Source organism: Ruditapes philippinarum, unplaced genomic scaffold, assembly GCF_026571515.1.
Source record: "Ruditapes philippinarum isolate M1 unplaced genomic scaffold, ASM2657151v2 ctg12231_1_1_1_1, whole genome shotgun sequence".
Taxonomy (NCBI): Eukaryota; Metazoa; Mollusca; class Bivalvia; order Venerida; family Veneridae; genus Ruditapes; species Ruditapes philippinarum.
The window spans coordinates 4,409-18,795 of record NW_026860583.1 but is presented as its reverse complement, the minus strand read 5'-3'; the positions used below and the strand labels follow the sequence as shown (position 1 = coordinate 18,795).

Sequence of the window (14,387 nt, the reverse complement as noted above, 5' to 3'; positions counted from 1 at the left end):
CCAAGCAATTACCTAGACAAGCATCCTGACCAAGTTTGATGATGATTGAGTCAAAAATGTGACTGCTAGAGTGTTAGCAAGGTTTTCTATTTTCAGCTCCTGTGACCTAGTTTCTCATGTTCAAACTCATCAGAGCTATTACCTTGACATGCATCCTGACAAAGTTTGATGATGACTGAGGCAAAAATGTGACCGCTGGAGTGTTAATGTACAAGTGTGGACAGATGATGGACATTCAACCATCCTAAAAGCTCACCCTGAGCTAGCTCAGCTGAGCTAAAAATAAACAAACAAAACAAAACAACAGGTCATAGTAGAAGTTTTTACTGCATTGCCATCATCATATATCATTCTCAATTATATAAAACATGCGGTGATTTCTTGAGAAACAATGTAATAGAATCAAATTCTCAGTTACTCAAATATTTTGTATACTAAAGTACAGATTCATTCATTCAAATAACCAATGTCTAAGACACCAGTTATAAGTTATATAAGCAAATATTTTACAAATATACAACACTCAAAACAGGTCCTGTCCAGAGTGTAACTGATGGATACTTGCATTGAAGATATTTTCAACAAAACTCTCATTTTGAACGTGTTACAAACTTCAAAGCCACATCAGGGGTAAAAACCACCTGCTTGAGCTGAGACATGCATGGACTCCAGTTATTTGAACCTATTTAGTTGTCTCTTGCAAAAATGTAGGTATAAACAGTGACTGCAATTCTTATGTTTCAACCATTAAAGGCAACCCCTCAGCCACAACAGCCAGCGATTTCTGACCAATCGGAGATCCGAGTATGAGCCAAGAATTTTCTTTTATAACCTCGCACTTTGGGTCCAAGGTTATAGCTAAAACTCAAATCTAAAGTGTTTAATTGGTCAGAAACCAGCACAGAATGTATATTGACCAATGAAAATCCTGAGATTAGAAACGGAACTCAAGTTTTATAGTCTCAAAGCCAGACTGCACTTCTCTGCAGTGTGCACAAACAATTTACTGATTAATACTCAATTTTAGGAATCTGGTAACTATATCCTTTAAATTAACAGAGAATAACAGGAAAAGTCTACGACAAAAATTTAACTAGGATATGCCTTTTCAAGAAGCTGATCCTTTCTGATAAAGATAAATTTGAAACAATGGAATGATTTATTTAGGATGTACTCACGAAATGAAATAAGGACGGATTTATTGACATATCGTTATAGAATGAGAACGGTACATTTAATAATCAAATTGCTTACAGACATGGCTAAATATATCTGAAAGTACAAGGACCTATAAATATATTTTTATTTCACACTTACTTTCGACACTTTATCAACTTCAAACTAACCAAAAGCACGTCACATTAAATCCAATACTGCATATGAAATATGAATTTACATAACTATAATTTATGGACCTAGTTTAGCACTCAGTTGTTCAAACATGCAATTTAAGGCAACTCTGTCAACATTGAAACATGACCATTGCCTATGTCACTACCATTTTTTCAGATAGTAAAAAATTCATTACAAACTCAAAATACACCAGATGTTTAAGGACATTTGTACTAGTGAGCAGAAAAATAGAATTTCTTTGGTAACAGAAAAATGTTGATATAAATCTTTATACAAATATTTTTAACTCCTGACTTCAAGAACGATCTCTTAATACATGTATATCCTACATGCTATTAGTACAAATATTGCCTCACTATTGGTTTAAACATATTTATTTAAGCGAAACAAGTTCTTGAAACTTATATTAATCACTTTCGAGTCCGCTTCCTGGAATCAACCAGTACTGGCGTCAAATGACGAAACATGGTCGTAACCCGAGTAGGGCTTGAACCCTTGATCTCTGGGTTGAGAGGCAGACACCTTAACCACTAGGCCACCGCCTCACTATTAAACCAAAGTATCAACATAGTTTAAAATAAGTGTCAAGATTTACTTGCTAAACTGACCATCCTAGATGGTATACATAGGTCATATAGAAATCAAAACTAAATGAAGATAATTCATTAAAATTTACAAATGGGTCACACTATTAACTATATTCATCATATTTATATACATGAACAAATATATCTACAACTGATCTCTGTACAATTGCAATGTAAGTGCACGAAGACTGAAAAATTCACTTCTCTACTTGAATTTACTAGTAGAATAAGAGGATATTTACAGCTGGACAAGTATAAAAATCGAGCCAGCTCAAAGAATTTAACAACATCTCATCTTGAAGGACACAATTATGGCTCTGAGACAATTTTTCGATCCCTGGTGCTGTGAAACTTGATCAGTATTCAATTAGCATAACCAAGTGCAGGACATAAATGTGTATTTATTCCCAACATAAAAAATTGAATAAAACTTCAGCTGTCCAAACTGGATATTCTTATGTAGAGTGTAGACACTTCTCTTTCCAGACAAACTAACAGCCTGTATGATGATTTGGACATGTCAGTCTTAAGATGGAAATTTTTCAGAAGATCCATACAGTTGTAACTTTAACTATGAACAGTTTCACTAGAATTCTTCTTCTCCACTTTAGTAGTGATGAATAAGGGAAATATTTGCACCGTTGTATTTTTGGGCAAAATTGTAAATTTTCACATTTGAGCTGCGTGAGGCATACCTGTCAACAAATCAAGCCTGGCTTACCCAATCTTATACAAAAAGATTTCAATAATGCACTTTTTTGGTCTATAGAAGACACAAAATAATGTTGAACATCTTGTTTACTCTCGGTATTACGAGAGTATGTTCAACGCCTTCCCCGCCCTCGTCCCCTTCCCCCACCTCTACTTTCACCGCCACCCCTGTAATTACCCCTTTGTCCACCCCTACCACCTCTCCTTTCACCACCTCTATAGTTTCCTCTGCCACCTCTAGGTTTGCTGCCACCTCCTCTATAACCACCACTGTTGCTACTGCCCTGTGAATCATTAAAACTGTCATTATTTTCACTAAAACTATTATCTCCATCTTCATTCCAGTTTCCTCGTCCACCTCTATCCTCAAATCTATTATTATTACTACCTCCCCTCCCCCTGTTGTTTCTGAAACCATCCTGACCCCCTCTACCACCTCTTTCCCCATGTCTATCACGTCCTCGCGCTTCTCGTCCTCGACCTTTTGGTCCAGGACTGTGATCTTTCAAATTTAAGTCTGAGGATTCATTTGAATTAAAACTAAGATCCATTAAGCTTGGGGGATTTTTCTGCCCGAACTGTCTCTGTTGTCCTCCACCATCAGGTGGTCTGTTATTTGGCCCGGAATTATAATCACGATCATAGTTATCATGATCCATATCTTCATGTCCAAAACTTCTATCCCCGTGGAAGCCCTGCCTCGGACCACCACCCCCTCTTCTACCTCCATCTCTACCCTTAGGCCCTCCACCTTGAGACCCAAATGATCCAACGGAACCAGGACCGTTATAACCCCCACCCCCTTCAGCCTGTCTGAAGTCCATATCACCACGGAAGTCCTGGTCATCCCTCATATCCTGATCTTCTCGGAAATCTTGATCACTGCGGAAATCCTGGTCGCTGCGGAAATCCTGGTCACCACGGAAATCCTGATCATCGGGAAACTGATCGTCTGCATCATCAAGATAAGGATTATGATCATCTGGTAACGGGTTAAATCCCTCTGAAATAGAAAATAATTTCACAATGTATATCTTTACTAAAGAAAGAAGTTCACTGATCTAAATTAAACTAAATTTATGTCAGCATGATCATGGAGAAAGCTCAGAGATAATCTAAAGTCCTCTTAATTGTGTACTGAACTTAACAATACTGATGTCATATCAGACACCTAGGTAACAACCCCAGAATAGTTTGAACACACAATCCCTGTATTAAGAGACAGATACTTTAATTACACCTCACCTATTACTGGAGACAGATTTATGTTTCACTTCAAAGAATGATTATTATATCATTATGCAATAAGGTTTATTATTCTTTTTATTTGGCAGTTTGAATAATTCATTAAAACAATAGCTAGAATTTAATATCAAATCTGAAGAATAATTGGGAAAAGAGAATTATATGTTTTCTATCCTGCGTTTAAAAAAAGAGAAAACAAAAAGCTAAAAACAAACCTTAATTGTCACACAAAGAATTTTTAAACTACCACAACAAACCATTAAATATATTAATACAAGTTTTAATATTAATACTGAATATTTAATTTCTTCTCTTTTTCAAGCTAATTATTGTAGCTTTTCAAACAAAATTATATTCATGAAATTTAATTGATAAACACTATAATCATATTACCTGTATTTGATTGATCTATATTAGGGTCTATGAGCCTATTTCCTCTATCATCAAATTCTTCTGAAAACCAACAAAAAATACATATCAAATATCATGTGTTTTTTTTCTCCTGCATGTTTTCATTTATTCTTTGCAAATCTTTTAAACCATAACAATATGTCTTGCTTTTTTGCATGTGGTTTATAGTTACCGATGCATTATGAGTTTTTTAATATCATGGAATTTGTGGTAGTCTGGTACAGTACATTAAACGTGACAAAAATTTCCTCAAAACATTAATTCCGAATATGCTGAGGAATTAAAAACTTTATGGTATTACTGCTTTTATATAATCACAGCAAACACAACTATTACAAAATCATATCTACAGTGTGCCAAACTTATCACATTTGAGCCGTGTCATGACAAAACCAACATAATGGGTTTGCGACCAGCATGGATCCAGACCAGCCTGTGCATCCCAAAGTCTGATCAGGATCCATGCTGTTCCCTTAAAGACCCTATAACAAGTAAAGAAACTGCTAGCGAACAGCATGGATTCTGACCAGACTGCGTGGATGCGCAGGCTGGTCTGGATCCATGCTGGTCGCAAACGCATTACGTTGGTTTTGTCATGGCACGGCTCATTTATGGTACATGAGTGTGGAATGATCCTGGAATCTTATCTCACAAACACTAACTTCTGAACTATTGTCAGAGATGGCAATTTAGAATATCACTTTACCCTGGACCTAATGCTTTGTTTAACATTTTAAAAAGCTAATATGTTTAACGAAAAAACCATAAATAGCAGATTACATGCTGCTGTACAATTATAAGCATATAGATGTCTAATTTAGATTGATTTGAATACAAAATAGTAGTTTCAGGTGTGTGCTACAATAAGTATTATATTATGCAAAGAAAATAAATATCAAAATGATAAAATACAGTATGAAGATTTCATACCTAAAATAATGTCTCAGTCTTTTTTGAAATGATAACAAATAAAATTTAATTTTGAGAGCGGTGGCATGGCCGAATGGTTAACGCGTCAGACGACTGACGTAATCTAACAATTGATGGCTGTGTGGGCTGTGCCGTTATTTCCGTGAGTAACTTAACACTCATTGCTTAGTACTGATTGGTCCCAGGAATATTTAAGAGTGTTTCAATATGTTATAGCTTCCAAAATAATCAAACCAAGATAAATTTGTATAAAGTTAACTAAAATAAATTTTCTTAAAACAAAGTCCATGATTTCTTGAGAGATCCCCTCATACATGTTTATCATATAATAAGTTCGATCAATCATGATAATTATGTGAAACAAACCTTTTCTAGGTTTAGCAGGCAGGTCTAGTGTAAGCAATGACTGAATTCTACCTCTCTTCATTTTACCTTCAACTGTAACAGAAACAATAATGATATACATGTATCCCTATAGTTATGCAATGAAATCAAAGTGAAAATGCATGTAAGCAAAGTATGAAATAAGACAACCGCTCAATGTGTTAAAGCTTGTCTTTTAAAATTTCTAAGTTAAAAATGGGCATAACTCGAAAAATATTGCTTTCAGAATTATGCAAGCAAGCAAGCATTCCAAGATCCATGTTGATAAAATGTTTGAATAATGGGCAACATTTAAGTTTTTGCAGTATGACGCTGATGACAATGCCTCAGCGATCATAAAAGCTTGACTTTTTCTTCAAAACAGACAAGCTAAATTGTTAAATATATGTAAATATTTCTGTACTTAATAAATGTGTCACAAAAAATTAAACTAACAGTAAAAAAGATTTCAAACAATGCTTAACTGCTATGTTAATATTTCTGCGGTTAATAAAGGTGTCACAAAAAAAAATGATTCTAATGGTCAAAAAGATTTTAAACAATGCTTACCAGCTAAGTTCTACTTAAAACAAAAACACAGAACCATATGTTCAACACCTTAACAGAATGGTTGGAAATTTTTGTCTCCATAAATGGGAAATAACATTCAAATTACTTCTTTAATATTGTTTTGTAGCAAATGAACAAATAGCACTTAGTAAATACTCGCACACTTTGCTCCTTACCATCTTTAACGAGTGTTCCAGGCTGCTGGTTGGTGATCCAAGCCTGTTCAAAACTTTTCGGGATAGGTCTAGAGTAAGGTGCTTTCTTCCTAGGCTGCCTGTCCTCAATTTTGGCTTGTTGTTCTTTAAAGTACTGAGCATCCGAGGACCAGTCTAGCCCAGGGATAGATGGTAATTCCTCCTCCACTGGTTCTATGTAGAAAATAGATTTTCTTTAATTAAATTTATGTTAACTCAAACTGGTTCTATATAGAAAATATTCAATCTGGAAACAGTTAATTAAAAATTATATACTACACAAACTTTTCCTTTTGTGTAGTAGATAATTATATATATAGAAAATAAATTTTCTTTAATCAAATTTATGTTAACTCAGTTGTGTAGAAAGCTTGCAGCTTGTCTAAACTACCTTTTGTGTAGGCTTCCCAGAATGAACTGGTACTGGTGTCACATGTAGAAAAAGTTATGCTCCAAACAAACACTTAAAGCTGCACACCTCTTGATGAGCAAAAATATTTCAAGAAAATCAAACCTGAGAAAATTGTACTAAGACTTAAAGAAAAGTAAAATAATTCAATATTCAAGTATTAATTCACATGTTGTGTGCGATGAATGACTAATTTGCAGTATTTATCACCATATTTCTACTATGTGACTAACACAGTAAGAGCTATTTTTTGCATATTTCGACCTCTTTCTGGTAATTTACGTTGATTGTAAGTAAATTACTTTATTTGTAAATTCACAAATTATACTTCTATATTTTTCAAGCTATTTCATACATAAATTGAACTCAAAGAATTATGTGACAAATAAATTACCAGGTTTTATCTCTGGTTCAGGAGGTAGTCCAAATTCTAGTCCCATTCCTGGCAGTAAACTTTTGTTTTCCCCCAGTGGTACATCCGCATCTGAAATATACAATCATAATATGTCAAACCTTAATGGCCCATTATGCCCCAGAAATATTTCATGTTTTATTTCACAAGAAGCCTTTTTTTTTTATTTTGCTGTGCTTTTATAGTTTTGACAAAGTAACTCATTGGTCAATGAACTGATATGAGCCGCGCCATGACAAAACCAACATAATGGGTGTTTGACCAGCATGGATCTAGACCAGCCTGCGCATCCGCGCAGTCTGATCAGGATCCATGCTGTTCGCTTACAAACCATATAACAAGTAGAGAAACTGATAGCGAACAACATGGATCCTGATCAGACTGCGCGGATTCGCAGGCTGGTCTGGATCCATGCTGGTCGCAAACCCATAATGTTGGTTTTGTCATAGCATGGCTCATATGTGTTTTTCCTCCGTTGCTTTTTGGTAGTTGGTACAGTTATACTGAAAGTGTTTTGTATGGAAGTCAAGATACTACTTTGTTAACATTCTGCTATTTTTATTACAAATAATTTCACGTTTAGCGCTACTTTCTTCAGATAACAAGCATCCAACATGCTCTGAAAGCATCATTCAAACATCATAAAACTCATGTTTTCCCTTTCTAAAGAAGTAAACATTTATTCTCTCTGAGTCATTATGTTCCTTTAAGTATTTAGAATTTTTTCCCCTTTCTTTACCTTACAGCAGCCTGTTTCCATCACCGGCTGGAAACATTATGTGTTCATGGTAATTTTTTACTGGATTTCAAGTTACGATGAAAACATTTGCCATTTACTTGTAACTCCAAGCTTCATAGCACAAAATTTAGCTAAAGCATAAGCAAAATGATGATTGCAATTTACAGTTTTCCATTTAAAATATGTTGCAAGAAATGTCTTCATCTGTGACAAAATCCTTTTCACAACAAAAGAATAAATATCAATTATTAAATGACCATAACTCTGAAAATTGTTTCGAATTTTCCACTGAGCTAATCCCTGTTATTTGTTGTCTTGCATTTCAAAAAATTTTAAGTCTTGCACTTCAAAAAATTTAAGTGTTTGTCAACAAACTTTACTTCTCATAATGAACAAAAGTTAATACATGTATTCATTATTTCAGGCATGAAAGATCACCCAAGTAGAACCATCAACTAGCTGGACAGTTTCCTCCAGCCTGCACTGAGATTCGAACCCTCAGCTTACCTATATCTATAATCTCCCCATCAGGACCATATGCCATTATGTTCAGATTGTATTTATCTCTCATAGCATCACCTGGTCGATTACGTGTCCAAAATTTCCTGAAAACAAGATTTTTAACATCTTAATAAATTAACCTTCATATAAAAATTACATCACATAAGTATATACAGTACTCACAATAGTATGACAATACAAATTTATGACACTCTAACGCCTGTCCAGACATAAAACCATTTTAGCAGCGTGGCCGAGTGGTTAACACGTTGGACTAGTAATCTAAGGATTGGTGACCGCGTGGGTTCAAACACAGTTAGGGGCAAGCCGTTGTTTCCTTGAGTAAGAAACTTTACATTCATGGCCTAGTACTGGTTGGTTCCAGGAACGTATTCGAGAGTGTTTCAATACGCTTATAGCTTCCAACACAATTGAACTAAAATAAATTTGTATCAACTAAAGCCATTTTGTTTTTCTTGCTTCTTGTGAACAATGTTTTTCAAGTCTACCTCAATTTCAAACTATATTATTTTTTCAAACAAATAAAGACCCCCTGCAGTCAAAACAGGAAAAGACAATTGAATTTGAAATACATTACTTTCCTACCAATAAGTGGCAAATTTACAATTAATATTTTACTACCACTGACATGACAATTTCTGTTAATCTGTATCAACATGTAAGTGAAAACATTTGAGCTGCGTCACGACAAAACAAACATAATGGGTTTGCGACCAGCATGGATTCAGACCAGCCTGCGCATCCGCGCAGCCTGATCAGGATCCATGCTGTTTGCTTACCAACCCTATAACAAATAGAGAAACTGATAGCGAACAGCATGGATCCTGATCAGGCTGCGCGGATGCGCAGGCTGGTCTGGATCCATGCTGGTCGCAAACCCAGTATGTTGGTTTTGTCGTGACACGGCTCATTTATTTGTTGTACCAGAAAACCATGAAGATAACTTACGTAGAATGATCATTAGAGGCAGATGTGAGTATATGACCCAGTGGGTGCCAGGCCAAGTCCCAGATGATTGCTTCATGTGCTTCCTCAATAGCTCCTACCTCTTTCTCTGTCCTATAAAACATTAATTATTATTAGTTTATTATACTGCATTCATATTACCTTGCATCCTTCGTGAATTATATAAAGCATACAGAGGCCACAAAGTAGAACATCAAACTAAACTGCAATCTTAAAGAGGTTGCAGGTTTCATGTCATTAGCAGCTAGTGACTGCATATCCTAGGCAATAAGGATAAGGGATTAAAACTCAGTAACCTAAACATCCATAAGCCAGGGAGGCCCCTTACTTTTTTTAAGTAATTATTTACCCAGCATTCCAGAACATGATTGCACCGTCCGATCCTCCACTGGCAAACATCTGCTCATTGATTGGATGCCATGCCACAGCTGTAATATCAAGATAATATAGGATATAATATACATGTATATCACTGTCTAAAATCTAAATTATCTTGTATAATATCCCTTAAAGGCTTAGACATCATGAAAACACATCAAATTCAAATGGATAACAAATAGTTTTCAACAATTACTATAATCTTTCAAGCTGAATTTTGCAGTTTAATTTTGTTATGATTTACAATCAACAAATGAATTTCACAAGTACACTTTAAGAAGGAATTTAATAAGGCAGTCATAGATATTTTTTGGGTTTGGTTTTACATCGCATCAACACAATAGAGATCATAAAGCATCTTTCCAGCTTTAGTGGCAACGGAAGACCTAAAGCACAAGCGTGGCTCTGAGTAGAATCACCAACATTCTGTAGGATAGTTTCCTCACATGCAAGTATCCAAAGTCCCTGGTGGGATTCACACCTACAGCAGTGAGGGACAAGTGAGCCGTGTCATGACAAAACCAACATAGTGGGTTTGCGACCAGCATGGATCCAGACCAGCCTGCGCATCCGCGCAGTCTGATCAGGATCCATGCTGTTCGCTATCAGTTTCTCTACATGTAATAGGGGTGGTAAGCCAACAGCATGGATCCTGATGAGACTGCATGGATGCGCAGGCTGGTCTGGATCCATGCTGGTCGCAAACACATTACGTTGGTTTTGTCATGACATGGCTCAAATACACCACGTCAATATACCTGTAGCTTCCTTCTTGTGACCTTTAAAGACCTGAAGTTCTTCTTTGAGATTTCTAATATCAAATAACTTCATAAGATGATCTCTAGCTGCTGTTAATAACCAGTTACCATTCTGATTCCACTTTATGTCCATCACAGTGAATTTATGAGCATGTCTAGAAAACAAAAGTTATATGTACTTATTTAAAAAGAAACTGTTGTTGTGTTGAACACATTTTTCGGATTATTATATGTAAAAAATTCATTACTGTTAAGACATTTTGCTGTGACATTGGTTACCAAATATGTAAAAAAAGCTTACTATTCTATGGAAATACTATACTTTAAGCATTAATTTGCTTTGGTTGATAGCATGTTTATACTAATTAGTAATACTTCTATTCTACACAGACAAGTGTTTTTTTTCATCATGGTTGATCAAAAATAATATTGAAGAATATGTTAACAGCCTTTCAATGATTCTGATCAGTTGGTTCATTTGGAAGATTTTTGCTTTTCATTCTATACTGTAAGCTAACTAAGCTTTAAATATGCAACAAATACCATGCTTTACACAATGTAAGTTTAAAATGTTAACCCTTAACCTTCTGAATTTGTGGCACAGTCTTGCTCATAATTGCCTAGTTCTTTACTGGTGTCAGAGCTTAATCAACTTTGGTTCCAGCAGGGTGACATTTATTACTTTAATTCATTAAACCTGCACTTACAATGTAGGGAAACTTTGTCCTGACTTAAGGGTTATGACTTAAATTCATCAAACCTTCACTTACAATGTAGCTAAACTTTGTCCTGACTTAAAGGTTATAACTAAAATTCATCAAACCTTTACTTACAAAGTATTTAAACTTTGTCCTGTCTTATTGTATAACTTAAATTCATCAACACTGCACTTACATTGTAGCTAAACTTTGTCCTGACTTATTGGTTATGACTTTAATTCATCAAACATTCACTCACAATGTAGCTAAACGTTGTCCTTACTTAAGGGTTATAACTTAAATTCATCAAAGCTTCATTTACAAAGTAGCTAAACTTTGTCCTGACTCAAGGGTTATTACTTAAATTCATCAAACCTTCACTTACAAAGGAGCTAAACTTTGTCCTGGCTTAAGGGTTATAACTTAAATTCATCAAAGCTTCACTTACAAAGTAGCTAAACTTTGTCCTGGCTTAAGGGTTATTACTTAAATTCATCAAACCTTCACTTACAAAGTAGCTAAACTTTGTCCTGGCTTAAGGGTTATAAATCAAATTCATCAAACCTTCACTTACAATGTAGCTAACAGGGTTGTCATTAAGAGGCGGCAAGAGGCCAAAATGCCTGTCTCAAATGCATCATGGGCTGCCTCAAAATTAAGAAAACACTCTTTGTTATGCATGATAAAGACAGAAATGACCGCCTCAAGTTCAAAACAAACCTTCTGCAAAAAATGTTAATGTCAACCCTGAGCTAAACTTTGTCCTGACTTAAGGGTTATAAATCAAATTCATCAAACATTCAGTCACAAAGTAGCTAAACTTTGTCCTGGCTTAGGGGTTATTACTTAAATTCATCAGACCGCCACTTACAAAGTAGCTTAACTTTGTCCTGGCTTAAGGGTTATTACTTAAATTCATCAAACCTTCACTTACAATGTAGCTAAACTTTGTCCTGGCTTAAGGGTTATAAATCAAATTCACCAAACCTTCACTTACAATGTAGCTAAACTTTGTCCTGACTTAAGGGATATTAGTTAAATTCATCAAACCTGCACTTACAATGTAGCTAAACTTTGTCCTGACTTTGGATCCCAGAGTTTGATTGGTACTTGGTTATCTTTACTTCCAGATGCTATTAATGACTTCTGTGGATGCCAGTCCACACACTTTACATCGGCACCATGACCTAAATAAAATTGTAACTCTTTCTCTTACACTATCACAGCATTCAATTGTACAGTGTCTATTCTAGGGTTTGAAAACAGGGGGGATTTTTATAGAAAAGTGAGAATTTATTACTTCTGTAATTGTTTTCCTTCTTTCTCTATGTAAATTTTACCCTGTCTCTGAAAAAATCCCCGCATCCTAGAATAGACACTAATTTTACATATAAAATTATAACTAGAAATGTGTCCAAAGGACATGGGTGCCCCCACACGCCACTGCCACTGTTCTGTCAATCTTATGACTCAAGGTCAAATATTTTTTGGACTACATGTGCCACAAGTTGAAAACTAAAAATCTTTTACTAAGTAAAGGGCAAGAACTCTAACAAAACTGAAAACAATCCATATTCAAAGTCCCAGGTGCATAGCTTCACAGTGATGTTAATCATTATTCCTGTGAAGTTGGTTGATTATAACTCAAGCACTCAAGGAACAATAACAACATAATGAAAAGGTTTTTACTAAGTCGAGGGAAATAACTCTACAAATACTGGATAAATCCACAACAACATGCTTATCAACATTCCTGTAAAGTTTCATGACTCTAGGTCAAATCCTTCTTCAGATAATGCGACACAAGTTGAAAATAGCAAAATTTTACTAAGTCAAGGGCAATTACTCTAAAAATACTATAAACAAGAGGGCCATGATGGCCCTGAGGTCGCTCACCTGTATATAGGGGCAGGGCCAGTTTTGACCCCAGGGCTTTTATTTGAACAAACTTTGTAGACACTTACTAGAAGATGTTTCATGCTAAATATCTAACCTCTAGCTATTTGGGTTTTTTCAAAGAAGATTTTTAAGTTTTTGCTATACACATATAAGGAAAATCAATGACCCCCGGGGCGGGGCCAATTTTGACCCCAGGGCTTTTATTTGAACAAACTTTGTAGACACCCATTAGAACATGTTTAATGCTAAATATCTTAGCTCTAGCTAACAAGAGGGCCATGATGGCCCTGAGGTCGCTCACCTGTATATAGGCCCCCGGAGCGGGCCAGTTTAAGCCCCAGGGCTTTTATTTGGACAAACTTGGTAGACACCAACAAAAAGATGTTTCCTGCTTAAAATCTAACCTCTAGCTCATTGGGTTTTTTAAAAGAAGATTTTTTAAGTTTTTACTATACACATATAGTTAAAAACAATGACATCTCTGGGGCAGGGCCAGTTTTAACCCCAGGGCTTTTATTTGAACAAACTTTGTAGACACTCACTAGAAGATGTTTCATTCTTAATATCTAAACTCTAGCTATTTGGGTTTTTTCAAAGAAGATTTTTAAGTTTTTGCCATACACATATAAGGAAAATCAATGACCCCCGGGCGGGCCAATTTTGACCCCAGGGCTTTTATTTGAACAAACTTTGTAGACACCCATTAGAACATGTTTCATGCTAAATATCTTAGCTCTAGCTCTTTGGGTTCTTTAAAAGAAGATTTTTTAAGTTTTTACTATATGCATATAGGGAAAATCAATGACCCCCTGGGGCGGGGCCAATTTTGACCCCAGGGCTTTTATTTGAACAAACTTGGTAGACACTCACTAGAAGATGTTTCATGCTTAATATCTAAACTCTAGCTATTTGGGTTTTTTCAAAGAAGATTTTTTAAGTTTTTGCTATACACATATAAGGAAAATCAATGACCCCCGGGGCGGGGCCAATTTTGACCCCAGAGCTTTTATTTGAACAAACTTTGTAGACACCCATTAGAACATGTTTCATGCTAAATATCTTAGCTCTAGCTCTTTGGGTTCTTTAAAAGAAGATTTTTTAAGTTTTTACTATATGCATATAGGGAAAATCAATGACCCCCTGGGGCGGGGCCAATTTCGACACAAGGGCTTTTATTTGAAAAAACTTGGTAGACACCCATTAGAAGATGTTTCATGCTAAATATCTTAGCTCTAGCTCTAT

General features: G+C 35.5%; 2 protein-coding genes across 2 annotated transcripts; both read right to left on the bottom strand.

The window, feature by feature from the left end:
* Positions 1-308: 308 nt before the first annotated feature.
* On the bottom strand, positions 309-11,338 carry LOC132712682 (pre-mRNA 3' end processing protein WDR33-like). Its single transcript, XM_060695090.1, has 10 exons — positions 11,319-11,338; positions 10,549-10,703; positions 9,762-9,840; positions 9,395-9,505; positions 8,432-8,529; positions 7,168-7,257; positions 6,347-6,538; positions 5,604-5,675; positions 4,290-4,349; positions 309-3,654 (listed from the first exon to the last, which is right to left on the bottom strand). Exons 2-10 carry the CDS (start codon positions 10,679-10,681, stop codon positions 2,765-2,767), a joined length of 1,725 nt encoding a protein of 574 aa, XP_060551073.1. The 5' UTR covers positions 10,682-10,703; positions 11,319-11,338; the 3' UTR covers positions 309-2,764.
* Positions 11,339-12,302: 964 nt separating this feature from the next.
* LOC132712685 (pre-mRNA 3' end processing protein WDR33-like) lies at positions 12,303-12,433 on the bottom strand (the record flags this gene model as incomplete). Its single annotated transcript, XM_060695094.1, is given in 1 exon segment — positions 12,303-12,433. A coding segment is annotated over 1 exon segment (131 nt), but the record flags the coding sequence as incomplete, so codon positions are not given.
* Between the last annotated feature and the right edge of the window lie 1,954 nt (positions 12,434-14,387).

Coding starts and splice junctions, on each gene's coding strand:
- LOC132712682 (XM_060695090.1), bottom strand. CDS start 10,681: ATGGACATAAAGTGGAATCAGAATGGTAACTGGTTATTAACAGCAGCT. Junction 9,506..9,761: donor ATCATGTTCTGGAATGCTGG/GTAAATAATTAC, acceptor AATGTTTTATAG/GACAGAGAAAGAGGTAGGAG. Junction 7,258..8,431: donor TGGGGAGATTATAGATATAG/GTAAGCTGAGGG, acceptor TGTATATTTCAG/ATGCGGATGTACCACTGGGG.